Genomic DNA, 18,052 nt, shown 5'->3' on the forward strand with positions numbered 1-18,052 from the left:
TGTTTTTTTACATTTTTTCCCCCTGTAATTGATATCTAATCTCATAGCATTGTGGTCAGAAAAGTTGCTGGATATGATTTCAGTTTTTTTAAATTTACTGAGCCTTTTTTTGTGGCCCGAGATGTGATGTATCCTGTAGAATATTCCATGAGCACTTGAGAAGAAAGTGTAATCTGCTGTTTTGGGATGGAATGTCCTATAAATATCAATTAAATCTATCTGGTCTGTTGTGTCATTTAAAGCTTGTGTTTTCTTATTAATTTTCTGCCAGGATGATGTGTCCATTGGTGTAAGTGAGGTGTTAAAGTCCCCCACTATTATTGTGTTACCGTCGATTTCCTCTTTTATAGCTGTTAGCAGTTGCCTTATGTATTGAGGTGCTCCTATGTTGGGTGCATAAATATTTACAATTGTTATATCTTCTTCTTGGATTGATCCCTTGATCATTATGTAGTGTCCTTCCTTATGTCTTGTAACATTCTCTATTTTAAAGTCTATTTTATCTGATATGAGTATTGCTACTCTTTTGGTTTCCATTTGCATGGAATATCTTTTTCCATCCCCTCACTTTCAGTCTGAATGTGTCCCTAGGTCTAAAGTGGGTCTCTTGTAGGCAGCATATATATGAGTCTTGTTTTTGTATCCATTCAGCAAGCCTTGTGTCTTTTGGTTGGAGCATTTAATCCATTCACTTTTAAGGTAATTATCAATATGTACCTATGACCATTTTCTTAATTGTTTTGGGTTTGTTTTTGTAGGTCTTTTTCTGCTCTTGTGTTTCCCACTTAGAGAAGTTCCTTTAGCATTTGTTGTAGAGCTGGTTTGGTGGAGCTGACTTCTCTTAGCTTTTGCTTGTCTGTAAAGCTTTTGATGTCACCATCAAATCTGAATGAGATCCTTGATGGGTAGAGTAATCTTGGTTGTAGGTTCTTCCCTTTCATCACTTTAAATATATCATGCCACTCCCTTCTGGCTCGTAGAGTTTCTGCTGAGAAGTCAGCTGTTTACCTTATGGAAGTTCCCTTGTATGTTATTTGTTCTTCCCTTGCTGCTTTCAGCAATTTGTCTTTAATTTTTGCCAATTTGATTACTGTGTGTCTCGGCGTGTTTCTCCTGGGGTTTATCCTGTATGGGACTCTCTGCACTTCCTGGACTTGGGTGGCTATTTCCTTTCCCATGTTAGGGAAGTTTTCGACTATAATCTCTTCAAATATCTTCTCAGGTCCTTTCTCTCTCTCTTCTCCTTCTGGGACCCCTATAATGTGAATGTTGTTGTGTTGAATGTTGTTGTATTGACTGTTGTCCCAGAGGTCTCTTAGGCTGTCTTCATTTCTTTTCATTCTTTTTTCTTTATTCTGTTCCGCAGCAGTGAATTCCACCATTCTGTCTTGCAGGTCACTTATCCGTTCTTCTGCTTCAGTTATTCTGCTATTGATTCCTTCTAGTGTAGTTTTCTTTTCAGTTATTGTATTGTTCATCTCTGTTTGTTTGTTCTTTAATTCTTCTAGAGCTTTGTTAAACATTTATTGCATCTTCTCGATCTTTGCCTCCATTCTTTTTCCGAGGTCCTGGATCATCTTCACTATCATGATTCTGAATTCTTTTTCTGGGAGGTTTTCTATCTCCACTTCATTTAGTTGTTTTTCTGGGGTTTTATCTTGTTCCTTCATCTGGTACATAGCCCTCTGCCTTTTCATCTTGTCTGTCTTTCTGTGCATGTCGCCTTTTTGGTTTCTGCCTTAAATGCACCATGGTCAGAGAACACATCTGTATAATTTTGCCATGTGAGACTCACTCTCGGTCTCAGCCTGTGGTCTCTCTTGGTGAGCTCTTAAAGGGTGTGTATTCTGTGGTTCTTTGGTACAGTGTTCTAGAACTCTCCATTAGGTCAGGGTGATCCAGAGCTTTGATCAGATCTTCCATGGCCTTGCAGATTTTTGGGGCAGTGGGGGAGTCTAGTTATTCTGTCAGGTTATGAGACAGAGAGTGTTAAAGTCTCCAGTTATGATTGCAGATCTGTCTACTTTTCCCTTTAATTCTATGAATTTTTTGCTCATGGTTTTTGAAGCTCTCTTATGAATAAGCACACACAGTGAATTGCCTTTTTAGTATGAAATTTCACTTTTTGTCTCTGTAATGCTTTGTGAATATACCTGTGACTATAGCCTCTCCAGCATCCTTAAGATTAGTGTTTGCACAGAATTTCCTTTCCCACTCTTTTACTCTGAACCTTGGAATTTTAAAATGCACTTCTTGTAGACAGCTTATGGTCGGGTCTTGCTTTCTTATCATCTTGACAGTCTCGGGTTTTAATTGGCATATTTAGACTTTTACTTGGAATGTCATAATGACTGATGGTTGCATCTCGGTCTATCATGTTACTGTTTGTTCTGTCTCTTGAACCGTGAAAAAAGGTCCCTGATGCAGGGATATGGAAATTAAAGGCTCCCATGTTGTGGGAAGCACTCTGATCCTCCACAAAAGTGAAAGTTGGTAGATCTGAACCTCCCAGAGGTTAAATTGGCACTGAAATGCCCTGCCTGACAGTGGCAAGTAGAGGTCATGTTGGATTTCAATTCTGGTCAGCTGGTGGTGCTGCTCTGCTGAGATGAATTCTGAGGTCCTGCCGTGTTGAGAAGGATTCTGAGGGCCTGACTTATTGGCAAGGATCGGAGGGGCTGCCGTGATGGGAAGGATTTTGATGGGCTGCTTTGTGAGAAGGATTCTAGGGGCTGCTGTGTTGAGGAGAATCTTAGGAGCTGCTTTTTGAGGAGGATACTAGGGGCTGCCCTGTTGGGAAGAATCTTAGCAGCTACAGTGTTGAGAAGGATTCTGAGGGCCGGACTTCTTGGGAAGGATCTGAGGGCCTATTGTATTGGGACAGATTCTGATGGGCTGCCATGAGAGAAGGATTCTAGGGGCTGCCTTCTTTAGAAGAATCTTAGGGGCTGCCGTGTTGGGAAGGATTCTGAGGGCCTCCGTGCTGAGAAGAATCTTAGGGGCTGCCGTGATTTGGAGGGTTCTCAGGGGCTGCTGTGTTGCGAAGGATTCTGAGGTGATGCCGTGTGAGAAAGATTCTAGTGGCTCCCACATTGGGAAGAATCTTAGCAGCTGCAGTGTTGGGAAGGATTCTGAGGGGCTGCTGTGTTGAGGAGGATTCTGAGGGGCTGCCTTGTTGGGAAGGATACTGAGGGGCTGTGGTGTTGGTAGGGATTCTGAGTGGCTATCCTGCTGAGGACAGTTCTGAGGGGCTGCTGTGTTGAGAAGATTCTGAGCTGCTGCCATGTTTAGAATGATTGTGAGGGGCTCTTGTGTTGGGAAGGATTCTGAGGGCCTCCGTGTTGAGAGGAACCCTAGGGGCTGCCGTCCTTTGGAGGATTCTCAAGGGCTGCTGTGTCGAGAAGGATTCTGAGGGCCTGCAGTGTTCAGAAAGGTTCTGAGGGGCTTCCGTGTTGGGAAGGAATGTGAGGGGCTGTGTCTTGAGAAGGGTTCAATGGGCTGCCACGTGAGAAGGAGTCTTCCTGTTGAGGAGGCTTCTGAGGGCCTCAGTGTTGAGAAGAAATTAGTGGCTGTCGTGTGGAAGAGGATTCTGAGGGGCTGCCATGTTGAAAATGATTTTGAGGGGGTGCCCTGTTGAGAATAATTTCGGGGGCTGCTGTGTTGAGGATCTGAGGCCCTCAGTGTTGAGAGGAATCTTAGGGGCTGCCATGTTGAAACTGATTTTGAGGGCTTCCCTGTTGAGAAGGATTCCGAGGGGGTGTCATGTGAGAAGGCTTTTGAGGGCCTCAGTGTTGAGAAAATATGGGCCACTATATTGGGAGGAATCTTAGCAGCTGCCATGCTGAGGAGGGTTCTGAGGGGCGGCCATGTTTAGAACAATCTTAGGGGCTGTCGTGTCCCTGGGATCCGAGGGGTACTGTGCTACGAAGGTTCTGAGGGGCTGCCATTTGCGGAAGGAGGAGGTGCTGCCGTGTTTAGGAGGATTCTGAGCGGCTGCTGTGTTGAGAAGGTTCTGGGCTCAGTTAGTGGACCACCTGGAGAGAGTTTTGATTGGAGGCATGCCACCCCAGCTCTGGGTGGATTGACTGGTGGGAGGAGAGCATCGTCTGCGTGTTTCTGGTTAGATATTTAGGGATATGTCTTTCTGAAGGCAAGTCCAGGTTACTTGGGCTGAAGGCTAATTGAAGGTTAGGGTTTTTGATGGAGTCATTACGTTCATCGGGTACGAGTGACTGTCAACGATGGTGCCGAGGACACCAAGGTATGGCCTGGAAAGTGAGGGCTCAGGAAGGAGCTGGGCAGCCCAGATGGCAGAGGGGGTGCCTTCCTGGCTTCAGGAGTCCAGATGGCTAAGAAGGGCTTGCCCCCCATCCCAGGCCACGTGGGGCCTGGGACTCACGGAGATCTCTGTGCACCTTTGGGTACGCGCATTCCCTTGGCCTCTCTGGCCAGGAAAGCCTGCCTTGCCTCCCTCAGGGGAGGTCTTTGTACCCTGAGCTCCACGTGGAGCTGTCCCGTTGCGTCACTCCAGTAGAAGCAAGCCGTTGTGGTCAGGCCGTTGATCTCTTTTCATCGTGTGCTTTACGGAGCACGTGAGAACCGGAAGGGTTATGTTACAGCAGTGCCAGCCCCCAGAGTGGGCTGGGAACCAGCTCTCGGCACCTCTATCCGCGTGCTTCCGGCCTCAAGACATCTCGCTGTCTCCCCTCTCCCCCATCTGTCTAGCCTCTTCTATCTGATAACTCGAAATTCTCCGTCTTACTGTGGTGGAATCAAAACGGGTCCAGACTCTTAGGTGTTCCTTCTCTTGAGAGTTTGATGGGGTCTGTGTCCCCTCCCCCTGAATCAGAGCGGGCTCCGTGACGGCTCGGCCTGGCGGAGGAGGGCAGATGGGACACTGCCAGTTCCAGGCCTGGCCTTTAATAGGACGGCACCTTCCGTCTTGGGCTCGGGACCCCCCAGCTGTCATGGACCAGCCTGCTGGACGGTCTGCAGGGGGGCCCCCGCGGAGCCCAGGCATCCCCACCAGGCACCCTGTGTGAGCGCAGCCATCGAGCACCCTCCAGCCCCGCGCCCTGCCAAATACCCCCGAGGGCCCCCAGCCTGTCTGGTGGGGAGCAGAAGCGGCCAGCTCAGCCCCGCCCTAATTCTCCTCTCTCTGATAACGGGGTTGCCCGGGGCTGCTGTTTGGGGGAATTGTATTCCAGGCACCGACTTCACCGCACACACCCTTTGAGCCCTTGAGTAAATTTTCACAAACAGGAGGGCCTGGGTGCCCCAAGGGCAGACCCTTGTGTCGTTTGCTGCCGATTCCAGCACTTAGAGCAGCGCCTCCCGGGCGGAAGGAACTCGGTGAAGGTCTGTTGAATGAATGCCTACAGCGTGTTCCCTCCGGCCTGGTGGCACGTGACAAGGTCCCCATCATGCTTGTCATCCCATCCCTTTAAACTCACGGGGATGACTCAGTGCCCACGGCGAACCCACCCGAGGACCCAGAGCTGGGAAGCCCGTGGCCTCGGCTCTTCAGCTGGGGGAGGCCACGCGGGGCTCGCTGCATCTCCTTCCCTCCCTCCCCCTAGTGTGCGACCTGCTGCTGCCCGGCGCCCCGCCAGCCCCGCAGCCCTGGTACACCGACCAGCGCTTCACCCTCACGCTGCTCTCCATGCTGGCCATCCTGCCCCTGTCCGCCCCACGTGAGATCGGCTTCCAGAAATACACAAGGTACAGGCTGCAGCCCCTTCCTGGCAGGACGATGGCTGGGGCTGGGTCCCCACCTCGGCGGGCGCTTGGTGGGTGATTTCTGTCCGCCTGGGATAGGGGAGCTGCTAGCACGGGGTCTTCCCGTTTGCAGAAGGGGGAAAAAATGTTTAATTACACAAGTCATACATGTGCCTGATAGAAAATACAGATAAACAAAAAAGAAATTTACCCATAATGACAGGACCTGCAGCTGACATTTTGTTACTTAATGATTGCAGACTTTTTCTGCACACACACGCACATATGCTGGCACGGAGACACACACACACACACACACACACACACACACACTTTTTCCCATTTTACCGTCTTAGGCTCTCCATGTACTTTTGCAAAAATTAAGCCTGGCAAAAGTCTTCACACAAGTGTGCCACCCGCCTTCCCCTGTCGTGTAATGAAATGGAGCAGAGAAAGAGTGGGCAGGACCCCCTTGGCCCCCGGGCACTCCCAGCCCTCACCAGCCGAGTCAGGGTCCTCCTTCCCCCTATACTGTGGCCCAGCGGGCAGTGTCCCGACTTAGATACTGAATCCCAGCGGCTGTTGGTGGGGAGACGGGGGCGCCTGTAGCGATCACAGGCTCGCAGGTCTGACCTCGCTGGGCCTGAGCGCGGCCCTGCCCTGCTCACCTGGAATGCTCTTCCCGCTGTCCCCATTGTGCAGATAAGGAAATGGAGTCCAGACACTGGCCTGACACCTTGCCTGTGTGGGCAGAGCTGGCATTGAGACCCCGCTCCGTGTGGCTCCCCAGGCCCTACCTCACCATAGAGGCCCCCTAACGCTGCGCTCCGTCCGTGTGTTAGCATCCTAGGCACCCTGGCCGCCTGCTACCTGGCCCTGGTCATCGTGGCACAGTACTACCTCGGGCCCCAAGACCTCGCTCGTGAGCCCCACCTGGCATCGAGGTGAGTCTTGGGCGATGGCTTCCCGGGGCTGCTGTGAGGGCCGAGGGACGCTTCTCCCCCCGACCCTGCCCATGGTTTGCACAGAGCCCTGGCTCGTCCCGTGAAATCCTTCAAGTCTCTGATGCCGTAGGACTCAGCAAAGCCTCTCCTTTCCTGGGACTTCCCTGGCGGTCCAGTGGTTAGGACTGTGCTTCCACTGCAGGGAGCGCGGGTTCAAGCCCTGGTCGGGGAATTAAGATCCCACGTGCCACACGATGTGGCCAAAAAAAAGCTCCTTTCCTTCTTCAGAACGACAGTGCTATCACTAGTGAGGACAGGGGACAGGCTAAGGGACACGGAAGCACTGGACACCCCACCAGCTTGGGGCTCCTAGGCTGTTGCAGACGTGTTCCCCACAGCTTAGGGGGCCGCAGAACCAGCCAGCAAGATGCAGGTGCAGGGGCAGAGGCCAGTGAGGCCCGACGAGCCTGAGCGAGGCCAAGAGTGGGAGTGGGCCTGGGGGGTGGGTATCCCGTAGGGATGCAGAGCTGCGGTGAGGACTTCAGTTTTGCACGGAAGCCACTGCAGGGTTTTGATCACAGCAGGGGCTTGAAATCAAATCGGCTGGTGGCAGGCCAGCTCCATGAGCCTGTGACCTGTGACGTCCCCCAGGGTCCTGGGCTGAGAAGGGCCCTGCGCTTGGTTTAACGCCCTGCTGGCGCCATCCTGAAATGCTTAACCGCTGTTGAACAGGGGCCGGCACTTTCATTTTGCACTGGGTTCCGCAAATTGTGTGGACCCTCCTGGAGGGTAGGTTGGAAGTGGAGTGAGAGAGAAAGAGAGTCCGGGTGACTCTGAGCTTTGGCGATGCCGTTTCATGGGCTGGATGGGTCGGGTGGGGGACACTAAATAAAGACGTCAGGGAGCTGGTCAGACTGTGCGCCTGGAGTCCAGAGAGGCCTGGGCTGGAGAGAGGAACATCAACCCATAGATGGCGTGGAAGTAAGGCCAGGAGCCCAGGTGAGAACTGAGCTGGTGGCCCTCCGCCAGGCCCTGGGGGATCAGCGAGAGGGATGGCAAGTTAGCAGCACGTGTTGGCTTCTTGGGGCTGCTCGTAGTAACACATGAGCACAAACCGGGTGGCTGAAAGCAGCAGCGACTTCTCCCCTGGTTCTGGAAGCTAAAGTCCAAAATCAAGGTGTGGGCAAGGCTGCGCTCCCTCTGGAGGCTCCGGGGGAGGGTCCTTCCTGCCCCTCCCAGCGTCGGTGTTGCCGGCACTCTTTGGCCTTCCTTGGTCTGCACATGCTTCGCTCCAGACTCGGCCCCCATGGTCACACGGCCTCTGCCCTGTGTGTTTCCTCTTCCTATAAGGACACCAGTTGTTGGGTTAACTCCCAGCCTACTTCAGTATGACCTCATCTTCATTTAACCAATTACATCTACAAAGACCCTTTTTCCAAATAAGATTTCATTCTGAGGTTCCCAGTGGCTATAAATCTAGGGGGACACTGTACAACCCAGGACAGAGGATAATAGAATCTGGGTCTCAGAAGTCAGCAGAATTTCAAGAAGGTTGGGGTGATCGCCACCAGCTGCCGCCTCTGGGTCACATGGGGCTGAGCCCTGGCGCCTGATTTGGCCACGGAGGCCGCTCGATGTGGCTGAGTTTCATCAGGGCAGGAGGCGGGGTTGAAGGCCCAGGTGGATTGGGTTCAGGAGAGGGGGAAGGGAAAAGCCAGGAAAGAGCTCTTTTGAAGAGGGGAGAAGCAGAAAGTGCTGGGGCACAGAGGCCACGTCCCGTGTGGCCCACGGCACACCGACGGCATGACCCAGCAGTGGAGGAAACCCGATCAGAAGAGGGCCAGATCCGCTGCTCATCTGTGGCCTTGAGTCTGCGGAGGGGAGGGTCCTGTTCTCTGGAAATGCAGCCTTCAAGGCTGGAGCTCGGGCAGTCTCACCCACGGGAACAGGAGAAGACAGCACGTGAGGCCCAGAGGACGCGGGCAGGCAGATGGAGCTGTGGGAGCGTGGGCGCTAAGAAGCTGGCCATCGGCTGACAGTGCTGTTGAGGAAAGTCCAGGAAGGCAGGGCTTGGGGAGGCTCCGTGATCTGCACCAGAGTTAAGAGGCGGCCGGAGCGCAGCACAGAAGGGAGATACCACCGTGTGACTTGCCCCGTGGCTGCTGTGACACGTTCCTGCCAAACTTGGTGACTTAAAACTATGCAAATTTATTCTCTTACAGCTCTGATATCAGAAGTCCAGAATAGGTCTCACTGGGCGAAAATCAAGATGTCAGCAGGGCTGTGTTCCTTTTGGAAGCTCTAGATTGGAATCCATTTCCTTGCTGTTTCCAGCTCCTAGAAGCGCCCACATTCCTTGGCTCGGGGCCCCTTCCTCCATCTTCAAAGCCAGCAAGGTTCTATCTCTCTGACCCTGCTTCTCTGGTCACAGCTCCCTCTGACCATAGCTGGGGAAGGTTCTCTGACTGCAAGGATCCTTGGGCTACATTGGGCCGAGATCCTCCAGGGTCATCTTGTGTCGTGTAAGGTTCCCAGGGTTAGGACATGGATCTCTTTGGGGCCCACTCTTCTACTACAACCAGGAAACCCTGATTCTATAGCGGGTGCTGTATATGCTCCCTCCACCATGTGTCCCTAAAGGTGCCGGAGGCTGGTACGTAGAGCTGATTAAAGGAAGCTGGAGGGCCACCATGTGGGGACCACTGAGAGGGCTTGACCTGAAGATTCTGCCCCATGCACACCTCAGTTCTCTTGGACAGAGGTCAAACCATCCTTGCCCTGTGGGGTCTGTTGGATGGAGGCTGCCTGTGCCCCAACCACCCCAGCCCCTAGGCTCACTGGGCACAGGCAGCCTCCAAGGGAGGCTGGGAGTTCCAGCCACGCCCTGCCCAAGTTGTGCCTGCAGGGAGAATGTCAAGTTATCATATGTCAGCACAGATGTACTTAGAAAGTGCAGCATTTAACATGCAGCCTTTTCCAACCCCCCAAACCCGGCAGTGGACATGGTTTTTAAAACCTGTCTTACAGTTACGCTTAGTTACATCTTGCTGGTGGTGTTGAAAACTCATTTTCAAGTTGAAGGTTGTTTTGAGTTTAACTTTTTGTAACAAGCACCCGTTTTCATCTCTTTACAGTCCTTCCTCCTGGGCCTCCGTATTTAGTGTCTTTCCCACCATCTGCTTCGGATTTCAGGTAACCTTGGCGTCCGTGTTGCAGAGGGTGGCATTTGCAGGCTCTGGGGACCGCCTGCTCCCTCAGGAGAGCGTGGCCTCCCTGTCGGGAGAAGCTCGAGGACTTGTTCCAGGGTGAGATGGGCTGTCTTTGGGAAATGGTGCACGTGGCCGGCATCTGGGCTCTGAGCTGGGAACCGGCCCCGCCGACAGCCAGCAGCAGCACCTTTGTTTGTTGGGTCTGGGGTCCAGTGTGTGGGCCCGGGACCTGTCCCCTCCTTTGCGAAGTCCTCACGGCCGAGTCGCCACGCCTGGGGACCTGGAGCGGCCTTTTTACGTAGAACGCCTTCGTGCAGGTGGCTTCTGCCGCGGGGGCCTGCAGGCTTGCCAGCTAGGAGGGCGGGAAGGTGCGTGGGGAGCTGGCGGTACCGGGCAGAATATATAGACTTTGATAGAATGGCATGGAGTAAGGAATTCCCTGCGTGCAATCCAGTGGAGGGGCTTCCGCCGCAGCGCTGGGTGGGGCAGATTCAGAGATGCCCTTTTCCAGGCGCAGATGCCTGGGAGGAGTCTTGAGCACTGTGTAGGAGGTGGCCAGCTAGAAGGGGAGGGCGCTTCAGCTGGAGAGCCCCGGAGGGGGCGGGGGTCCCAGGCTGGAGAGCTGCAAGGGGCGGGGCGGGGCTGGAGGGGCGGGGCTGGCGTTGGGCTTCGCTCCCTGCTTTCTGGGCTTTCCTGGGGTCTCGCAGTCTCCTAGCAGGCGGCAGCTCACTCCCTTGCTCCATTGTTCATTTTAGGAAAGATTTGCCTCTCTCCTAAAAACAACCACCTCCCCACCACGACAACAACAAAACCGCCCCCAGTGAAATCCAGTTCTCGAGGGAAAGTGGCTCGGGGTTGACAGTGTCTCAGCTTCGTAGCCTGAGCGGCTTCTTGCTGTGCTCACCAACCAGCTCCACTTTGTGTTTGTCAGCTTATGTTTTCTTTGAGAACCACTTTTTGGGGAAAAGGAAAGTCCTGAAACATTTCCGTTGCTCTTTTTTATAAATGAGTCGCTGTAGCGTTTCTGGGGCTTAGCAAGCCGCTTGCAGAATTTCTCACGTTTCTTCCTGCACAGCCAATATTTTGAAAGATGGAAGGCGACGATTTTGCTGTCAACCGTTTGGATGTCGTTCAGCCAGTCCTCTCTCGGGTCCCCGAGCACCATATGGTGTAGCAGGCTCGCGCCGGGCAGGGGTGCGGGGTGCTTTCCAGATGCTTGTGAGGAGGTGCCCCCCTCACCTTTGCCTCGGCTCCCTCATCCCTCATTCTCCTAGCAACCGAGGCCTGGGCTGCCGTTTCCAGGGACACGGGATGCGGAGACCGGGGAGTTGGGAAAGGATGTGGATTGCAGGGCGGGGGTGGGGCAGAGGACTAGTTGCCGAGGCCGGGGATAGGGTTGCCAGGATCCAGCTTGGGGAGTCAGGGATCTGGGGGTGGGGGAACTAGGCGCAGGTGAAGGTGGAAGGGAGCCGGGTGAGGAGTGGCGCTGGGCTGGAGGGGCTGCTGAGCGGGGGAAGGCGTGGGCGGTCACCTGGCGTCATCGGGAGGTCGGGTTCAAACACACCGCTCCCCACACACTTAGCGGGGCACCCCGTCCAGCCTGCGCAGAGTCGGAAGGAGGGGCTTGGGGGAGCACGGGTTGTGGGTGCAGGCTCTGCTCCCAGACACCCTGGCCACACACCGTACTTCTCCCTTGTTTGTGTTTTTTTAATTGAAGTATGACAGATTTACAACACCATGTTAGTTTCAGGTGTACAGCCCAGCAATTCAGGCATATGTAGCTGAATATATATGCACATTCGTTTTCAGATTTTTTTTCCTTTAGAGGTTATTACAAAATATTGAGTGTAGTTCCCTGTGTTATACAGGAGGTCCTTGTTGGTATTCTGTTTTATCCATCGTAGTGTGTATATGTTAATTCCAAACTCCTAATTTATCCCTCCCCTCATCCCCCTTTCCCCTTTGGTGACCATAAGTTAGTTTTCTATGTTTGTGAGTCTTTTTCTGTTTTGGAAATAAGTTCATTTGTATCTTTTTTTTTTTAGATGCCACATATAAATGATGTCATGATAGTTGTCTTTCTTTGGCTTATTACTTCATTTAGTATGATAATCTCTAGGTCCATCCATGTTGCTGCAAATGGCATTATTTCATTCCTTTTTATGGCTGAGTAATATTCCATTGTATATATGTACCACATCTTCTTTATCCGTTCATCTGTCAGTGGACATTTAGGTTGCTTCCATGTCTTGGCTATTGTAAATAGTGCTGTAATGAACATGGGGGTGCATGAATCTTTTCGAATTATGGTTTTCTCCAGATATATGCCCAGGAGTGGGATTGTAGGATCATATGGTAGTTCTGTTCTTAGTTTTTAAAGGAACCTCCATACTGTTCTCCATAGTGCCTGTACCAATTTACATTCCCACCAGCAGTGTAGGAGGGTTCCCTTTTCTCCACACCCTCTGCAGCATTTGTTATTTGTAGACTTTTTGATGATGGCCATTCTGACCTGTGTGAGGTGGTACCTCACTGTAGTTTTGATTTGCATCTCTCTAATAATTAGCGTTGTTGAGCATCTTTTCATGTGCCTGTTGGCCCTCTGTGTGTCTTCTTTCCCCTTGGTGTTTTTAAACGGCTTTGAGATACAACTTACGTGGCATACAACTCACCCCTCTAACGTGTACAGTTCAGTGGTTTTTAGTATGTTCACAGAGTTGTGCAACCATCGCCACCATCAATTTTACAACATTTTCATCACCTTCAAAAGAAACTTGTACTTATTACCAGTCACTCCCCATCCCCCTCTTGCTTCCCTCCTGGCCCCTGGCAACCGCAGATTTTTCTGTCTCTCTGGATGTGCCTGTGCTGGGCACTTCAGGTAAGTGGAATCATACAGTATATGGTTCTTTGTAGCTGGCTTCTTTCACTCGACGTGGTGTTTTGTTTTGTTTTTAATTTATATTTCTGGCCGCATTGGGTCTTTGTTGCTGCACGCGGGCTTTCTCTAGTTGCGGCGAGCGGGGGCTTCTCTTCGTTGCGGTGCGCGGGCTTCTCATTGCGGTGGCTTTTCTTGTTGCGGAGCACGGGCTCTAGGCGCGCGGGCTTCAGTAGTTGTGGCGTGCAGCCTCAGTAGTTGTAGCTTGCGGGCTCTAGAGCGCAGGCTCAGTAGTTGCTCATGGTCTTAGTGGCTCCGCGGCATGTGGGATCTTCCCGGACCAGGGCTCGAACCCATGTCCCCTGCATTGGCAGGCATATTCTTAATCAGTGCGCCACCAGGGAAGTCCCACTCACCGTGGTGTTTCTGAGGATCGTCCGTGTGGTACATGTGTCAGGACCGCGTCCCTTTTCATGGCTGAGTGATATTCCACTGTTTGGAAAGTCCATAGCTCGTTTTTCCTTTCTTCAGCTGGTGGCCGTTTGGACCGTTTCCACTTCTTACCCACCACATGCTCCTCTGCCCAGCGTCCCATCACTTAGTGAATAGTGAGCTTGCTATTGGCCAGCCAGTGTCCTAGATGCTGTCCCAGCAGGGCAGCCCTGCCCTCAGAAGCTTTATTTCCCGGCATAAGACCAAGAGAAACACAACCCAGGAGTCATAGGAGAAACAGGAAGAAGGGCAGTGCCCCATCCTGCAACCACCAAGCATCCTTTCCCCCATGTCTGGGTTCCGGAGTATAGGAGGTGGGAACGTTGATCCTGAGTTCCACTGCTTGTTGGTTGAGGGTGTGTGTGTGTGTGTGTGTGTGTGTGTGTGTGAGTGTGAGTGAGTGAGTGAGAGAGAGAGAGAGAGCTTGCCCCAGGCTGGACGCCGCCTCTGTGGCTGGAATCGGGAGGCCTGAGGCTGGTGTGCCCCAGCCCCTCACAGTGGGCACTCCATGAGGGTGGGGACTGTGTGAGGATGGTTGATGGGTACCCCACACTCGCAACAAGGGGGACTGATATAAGGACCTGAGTGTGGAGAGCTGGGGTTGGGTGCAGGGAGGCCTCGTGGCTGCAAGTGGGGCAAAGGGATGGATGATTGAGTAACCGCTGGAGTGCCCTTCACCCGTGGGCCAGGCTCTATGCTGGGAATGAGGGCGGCAGGTGTGTCTGACACCACATACCTGACAGACGCTGAACCAGCAAACCCAGATGTGCTCACATGGGGGGCGTGAGAGCAGAACTCGGCCAGCTGGGGAGGAGGGCTTTCCTAAAGATGAGTAGAAGCTGGCTGGACCAGGAGACATCGCAGGCAGAGCACACAGCACGGGCAAAGGCCCTGAGGCAGCGAAGAGGGACCGTGGTGGGCTGAGCTCGGTGGGCGAGGGGAGCAGGGCTCTCGAGCCTGGGGAGTGGGCAGGCCTGGACGGTCATCCTGTTGGCTTTGATCAGAAGTGAGTAAATGGATGTGGTGGTGGGAACCCTGCCCCGGGAGCCTGGGAAGATCCCGGAACCCATAGGGCACATCCAGATACAGCAGCACCTCTCACCCCTGGCTGCTCGTCAGGGTCTCCAGGGCTGCTGATAAAACACCGCTGCCCAGGACCGGCCCCAGATGAATAAGGTCCACATCACAGGTGGGCTGCTGGCATTGGCTACATGTATTTTATATTTTTAAAAATTTGACCATGTGGGCTTCCCTAGTGGCGCAGTGGTTGAGAGTCCGCCTGCCGATGCAGGGGACACGGGTTCGTGCCCCGGTCCGGGAAGATCCTACATGCCGCGGAGCGGCTGGGCCCGTGAGCCATGGCCGCTGAGCCTGCGCATCCGGAGCCTGTGCTCCGCAACGGGAGAGGCCGCAACAGTGAGAGGCCCGCGTACCGCAAAAAAAAAAAAAAAAATTGACCATGTGATACAGTATGTAGGAAGTATATAAATCATAAGTATGTTATGATTTATATGAAACCGTCACCCCGATGGGGATATAGAACATCGTCAGCACCCCTGGAATGTTCCCTCAATAGCACCACCCCACCCCACTATTCTGTCCTGTGTCACCACAAACGGTACCTCTCGACTGAGGGTGATTTTGCCCCCTAGGGGACATTTGGCGATGTCTGCAGACATTTTTGATTGTCACAACTGTGGGGGAGGCTCCTGGCATCTAGTGGGTCGAGGCCAGGGGATGTGGTCCGCATCCCACCGTGCACAGGACAGTCTCCAAGCATCAGCAGTGCTGCGGTTGAGAACCCCGTCCTGGCTTGTTTGGCTTGTAACTTGAACTTCACGTACATGGAAACGTTCTTCTTCTCTGGCGTCTTTTGCTCCACGTTACAGCTGCAGGGCTCTCTGTGTTGAGGTGTGCAGTTGTGTTCACCCCTTTTCAGTGCTGTGTAATATTCTACACATGAATATCTGACGATTTACTTCTACCTTCTGCTTTTGGTGGGCATCTGGGTTGTTACCCACGTTTGGGGACACGGAGACTTTTTTTTTTTTGTATTTTTAAAAATATTTTATTTATTTATTTTTGGCTGTGTCGGGTCTTAGTTGTGACACTCGGGATTTTTGTTGTGGCGCACGGGCTTAGTTGCCCTGCGGCATGTGGGATCTTAGTTCCCTGACCAGGGATTGAACCCATGTCCCCTGCATTGGAAGGCGGATTCTTTACCACTGAACCACCAGGGAAGTCCCAAGACACTGAGACTTTTTAGATGACGCCAGGTGATTCTAGCGCCCAGCTGGCTCCACCCCCGTTGACCCTGCTGCTCCCTTGCAGTGTCACGAAGCTGCCGTGTCCATCTACTGCAGCATGCGCCACCAGAGCCTCGGGCACTGGGCCCTCGTCTCCGTGCTGTCCTTGCTGGCCTGCTGCCTTGTCTACTCGCTGACAGGTGAGGCCCGCGCGGGGTGCCCGGGACCTGGGTGCGGAGCAGTGGGAGAAACCGGGATAATCACAAGTGTGTATAGAGACCCTACCGCGTCCTGGGTGCAGTGCTAAGCGGTTTGACTGCCTGTGCTGCTTTTGTCCCTAACACCCCCAGGAGAGTCCACAATTCATAGCGGAGGCCACTGAGGCTCAGAGGGTTGCCATGGCTTGTCCAGGGTCTCCCAATTAGATGTGGCAAAGCTGAGATGCAAACCCTGGCCCATCTGTCTCCTGAGCCCCTGCTCTTCACGCCCCACGCCCCTGCCTGCCCGTCTCGTGGGATGGCGTCAGTGCTGGCTGTCGGAGTATTATGTCCAGGCAGTGGTTTACAGAACACTCTCTTGGATGCAGTGGGTTTCACCATCCACACACTGGCACAGGAGGGTCTTCAAAGGTGACAGAAGTGTGGCTCAGAGAGGGGCTGTGCCACACCCGAGGTCCCACAGCACATCCGGTGCACAGCCCAGGGCCCGGGCTCAGGCTGACTACTGGCCGCTTTCCTCCAGCCCAGCAGCCCTTTCTTTCGTCAGCCTATCAGAGTCTCTGATTCAGGGAGCTCTTGGGCTCCCACAGATGTGTCAGGGGCCTTGGACACTTGCTGGGTGACTTCTGTCTAGCAGGGGAGATCTCTCTCATTCTGTGGCCCCTGAGTTGGACCCGGTGATTGAGAATCTCCTTCAGATGGTCCAGGGCCAGCAGGATCCTGGGACTGGAGAAAAACCAAAGCAAACCACAGCTCTTGGTCAGCGATGGATGTCTCAGGACCGGGCAGGTGACGCGGAGGCCGAGAGGCAGTGCTGGGTTGTGGGGTAGGGACCTGACTTGTGCTGTAATGAGCTGTGTTATTCCAGACAGTTGTTGACACCTTGGGTCTTGATTTTCCCCATCAGGAAAATGGGCGCACTGACAGCTTCTTTCTCTAGGTGCTCTAAGGGTGGGGTGGACAGGGCACGGAAAGCATTGTTCAGACTGCTTCCAGTCAGTCCACGCCCACGAGTGGGTGCCTTGTACGGGTGCCGTGAGCTGTTTGGAAGAAGGACAAGGGACAGTTTTGCCCAGCAGGAGTTTGAGTCAGAAGGACCAGGATCCTGTAGACTGAGGACAGGAAAGCCTTGGGAGATTCTAGAACTTTCTGTCAGCTCCTAGGGGAAACCTTAGCAGCGGTAGGTCTGGGTGCTGTCTGCGTGTCGGAGTTGAGGTGGGGAGACAGCATTTTTCTAATCAGCTCTCCTGTGTTCCCCCCTTTACCCTTCACAGGCGTGTACGGCTTCCTGACCTTTGGGACAGATGTTTCTGCTGACATCCTGATGTCCTACCCAGGCAACGATGGGGTCATCATCGTTGCCCGGGTCCTCTTCACTGTGTCCATCGTGACTGTCTACCCCATCGTGCTCTTCCTGGGGAGGTGAGGCCAGCTCGTGGGACATGGTTCAGTGCAGAGCACAGCACCCGTGGAAAATTAGCACGTGCCAGGCGCCACGCCAGCCCACGTGGCGTGGGGACTGTCTTCACCTCTGTTTCCTAGAGGAGGAGACGGGCAGGGGAGTCAGGTGGTTTGGCCAGCGTCGCCCAGCTGGTGTCAGGACTGGAGCCTGGCCCCCGGAGCTTGGCGGCCCAATGTGGCCCCGCCCTGTCGGCTACCCATGTGCGGCGGGGGTTCCCAGGGAGTGAGGTGTGCAGGGCAGTGGTGGGGGGCACTCTGGGGCACCCAGTGGTGGGCGAGTGCAGGGCTACCGCCCCCGGGAGCCCGTGGGAGCCCATAGTGCGTGGCCTCCAGGTCAGTGATGCAGGATTTCTGGAGGAGGGGCTGCTGCTGGGCGTGTGGGCCCCAGCCCCTGGCCGAGCCCTCGGGGCTGTGGGTCCGGATGTCGCTGACCGTCCTGTGGGTCACCGTGACGCTCGCCATGGCCCTGTTCCTGCCCGACCTCAGCGAGATCATCGGCGTCATCGGTGGCGTCAGCTCCTTCTTCATCTTCATCTTCCCAGGTGAGGGCCATGTGTGTGGGGGGTGGGAGCCCGCGGAGGAGGGATGGCTCCCAGCCCTGTTTACTGGGTCAGGTGCGGGGGGCCGGGGCTTCGCACACCTTCCCTCATTTAACATCTCAATGGGCGTGCTGTTGTCAACCCAGCCTACAGATGGGAAGACGGAGGCCCTGAGGCCTCCTGGGTGGAATAGCTAGCGTGTAGCGGGGCTGAGTCAGCCTCACAGCCTTGTCTACCCTCCCGCTGCTGCCACTCACTGTAGGATTTCATTTAATATTTTCAATGATATGAAACTCCTATGGTTGAAAGGTGCCCCACAAACATCTTCCTCCTTGTCCCCCAATGTG

The 18,052-nt window shown here is 53.7% G+C and overlaps 1 protein-coding gene across 1 annotated transcript in view; it reads left to right on the top strand.

Moving 5' to 3' along the window:
* The window catches only part of SLC38A8 (solute carrier family 38 member 8), a gene marked incomplete at its 3' end in the record, with an annotated part of 30,449 nt that overhangs the window by 9,095 nt on the left and 3,302 nt on the right, over positions 1–18,052 (top strand). The window contains exons 4-9 of the mRNA XM_082863126.1: positions 5,580–5,721; positions 6,561–6,662; positions 9,797–9,854; positions 15,573–15,687; positions 16,980–17,127; positions 17,500–17,708. Coding sequence (XP_082719252.1) covers positions 5,580–5,721; positions 6,561–6,662; positions 9,797–9,854; positions 15,573–15,687; positions 16,980–17,127; positions 17,500–17,708 — 774 coding nt within the window. The remainder of the gene's footprint in view (positions 1–5,579; positions 5,722–6,560; positions 6,663–9,796; positions 9,855–15,572; positions 15,688–16,979; positions 17,128–17,499; positions 17,709–18,052) is intronic.

Source organism: Leucopleurus acutus, assembly GCF_964270905.1.
Source record: "Leucopleurus acutus genome assembly, chromosome: 20".
Taxonomy (NCBI): domain Eukaryota; kingdom Metazoa; phylum Chordata; class Mammalia; order Artiodactyla; family Delphinidae; genus Leucopleurus; species Leucopleurus acutus.